Genomic DNA, 1,241 nt, shown 5'->3' with positions numbered 1-1,241 from the left:
GGTGGACGCGCGTCGCGGTGGCGGTGCTCGCGGCGTGGGGCGGGACGCGCGGGGCGCGGATGGATGCGGGCGCGCGCGCGCGCGCGGAGACGTGTCGGAACTGCGTCGGTGGAGCGACCGGTGGGGCGTGGTGCGCGGCAACGATGTCGTGCGCGCGTAGTGTGTGGGATCTGGGGGGGTGTGGGTTCGCGGTGACGACGGCGAAGGCGTGCGGGGCGCCGGGATTGAAGGATGTGGCGCGCGGAATCGGCGCGCGCGACGCGTTCGATGCGATGGACGAGGGATTACGCGCGTTGGTCGAGCCGCGATGGGTGAAGCGAGGCAGAGATGACGCGCAGAACATCCATGGTGCGATAACGGACGTCGAGGAGGCGTTACGTTGACGGTGGTGACGTCGACGGCGCTCGTCTCCGCGTTCTAGGCACAGCGAAGCGGGCATCGGGTAGCGTGTAGATGAAAATTGTTGTTTTCAAAGGCCAACCGTTCTGTTAGCCGCTAAAGTATAGCGAAACTCCTCTCGGAATACGACGACTGTGTCGCGAGTACGTCGACGAGAGGCTCGATGGCTCGATGCTGCTAATGCTGCCGCTGTTGCCGCGCCAAACGTCTTGAACAACGCGTCGTGGTACCTTCGCGCCAATCTCACCCCCCACTCCCCCCGTCGTCGACCATCCTCATCGTCGTCGCGTACGAACCTGTGCTCCCTCGCGAGCGCGTCCGCGTCCGTCTCCGCGAACGGCGCGTCTCTCAGCGCTTCGCCGCGTCGCCGTTTCGCATTCGGCCCCTTGAACCACTCGTCGTACGCGCTTAGCATCGCCGCGTGCCTCGATCGCGGGCTCAGCGCGCGCGCGCGCGACGCGACCTCTCGCAGCGCGCGCTCGGCGACGTCTTCGGCGCGCGCGCGACGCATCGCGCGCGAGCGAACGGCGACGGCACGACGACAGCTGCCCGTGAAGCACACGGCGTGCGCCCACGCGAGACTGTTCGCCCACACGAACGGATGGGTTTATCCAACGCAGACGTGTCCACGGGCGGCGCGGACGTCATCGTGTTCGCCGAGCGCGTCGCCGTACGTCGACGCGCGCGAACGCATCGCGCGTCGCGCGTCTCGGAAGCGCGGCGCGCGTCTCGTGAGCGCGTCCACCGCGCGCGCGTCGTCGGTGGGGACGCGCGCGAGACCAGGGAGGTCGACGACGATCGGTCAAACGATCGATTGGGGACGATGGCGGAGGTGCCGATAA

General features: G+C 68.1%; 2 protein-coding genes across 2 annotated transcripts; one reads left to right on the top strand and one right to left on the bottom strand.

Annotated features, from left to right (window-relative positions):
• Positions 1–143: 143 nt before the first annotated feature.
• On the top strand, positions 144–383 carry OT_ostta11g00240 (unnamed product; the record flags this gene model as incomplete). The annotated part of the gene is made up of 1 exon (XM_022982936.1): positions 144–383. The coding sequence occupies one exon, from the start codon at positions 144–146 to the stop codon at positions 381–383; it is 240 nt and encodes a 79-aa protein (XP_022839882.1).
• An 86-nt stretch (positions 384–469) lies between these two features.
• Positions 470–910, bottom strand: OT_ostta11g00230 (Folate-sensitive fragile site protein Fra10Ac1; the record flags this gene model as incomplete). The annotated part of the gene is made up of 1 exon (XM_003081781.2): positions 470–910. The coding sequence occupies one exon, from the start codon at positions 908–910 to the stop codon at positions 470–472; it is 441 nt and encodes a 146-aa protein (XP_003081829.2).
• Between the last annotated feature and the right edge of the window lie 331 nt (positions 911–1,241).

The sequence above is a fragment of the Ostreococcus tauri genome, assembly GCF_000214015.3.
Source record: "Ostreococcus tauri WGS project CAID00000000 data, contig chromosome 11, whole genome shotgun sequence".
NCBI classification, from domain to species: Eukaryota; Viridiplantae; Chlorophyta; class Mamiellophyceae; order Mamiellales; family Bathycoccaceae; genus Ostreococcus; species Ostreococcus tauri.
Note: the sequence above shows the minus strand (reverse complement) of the source record. Positions and strands in the feature narration are given on the sequence as shown.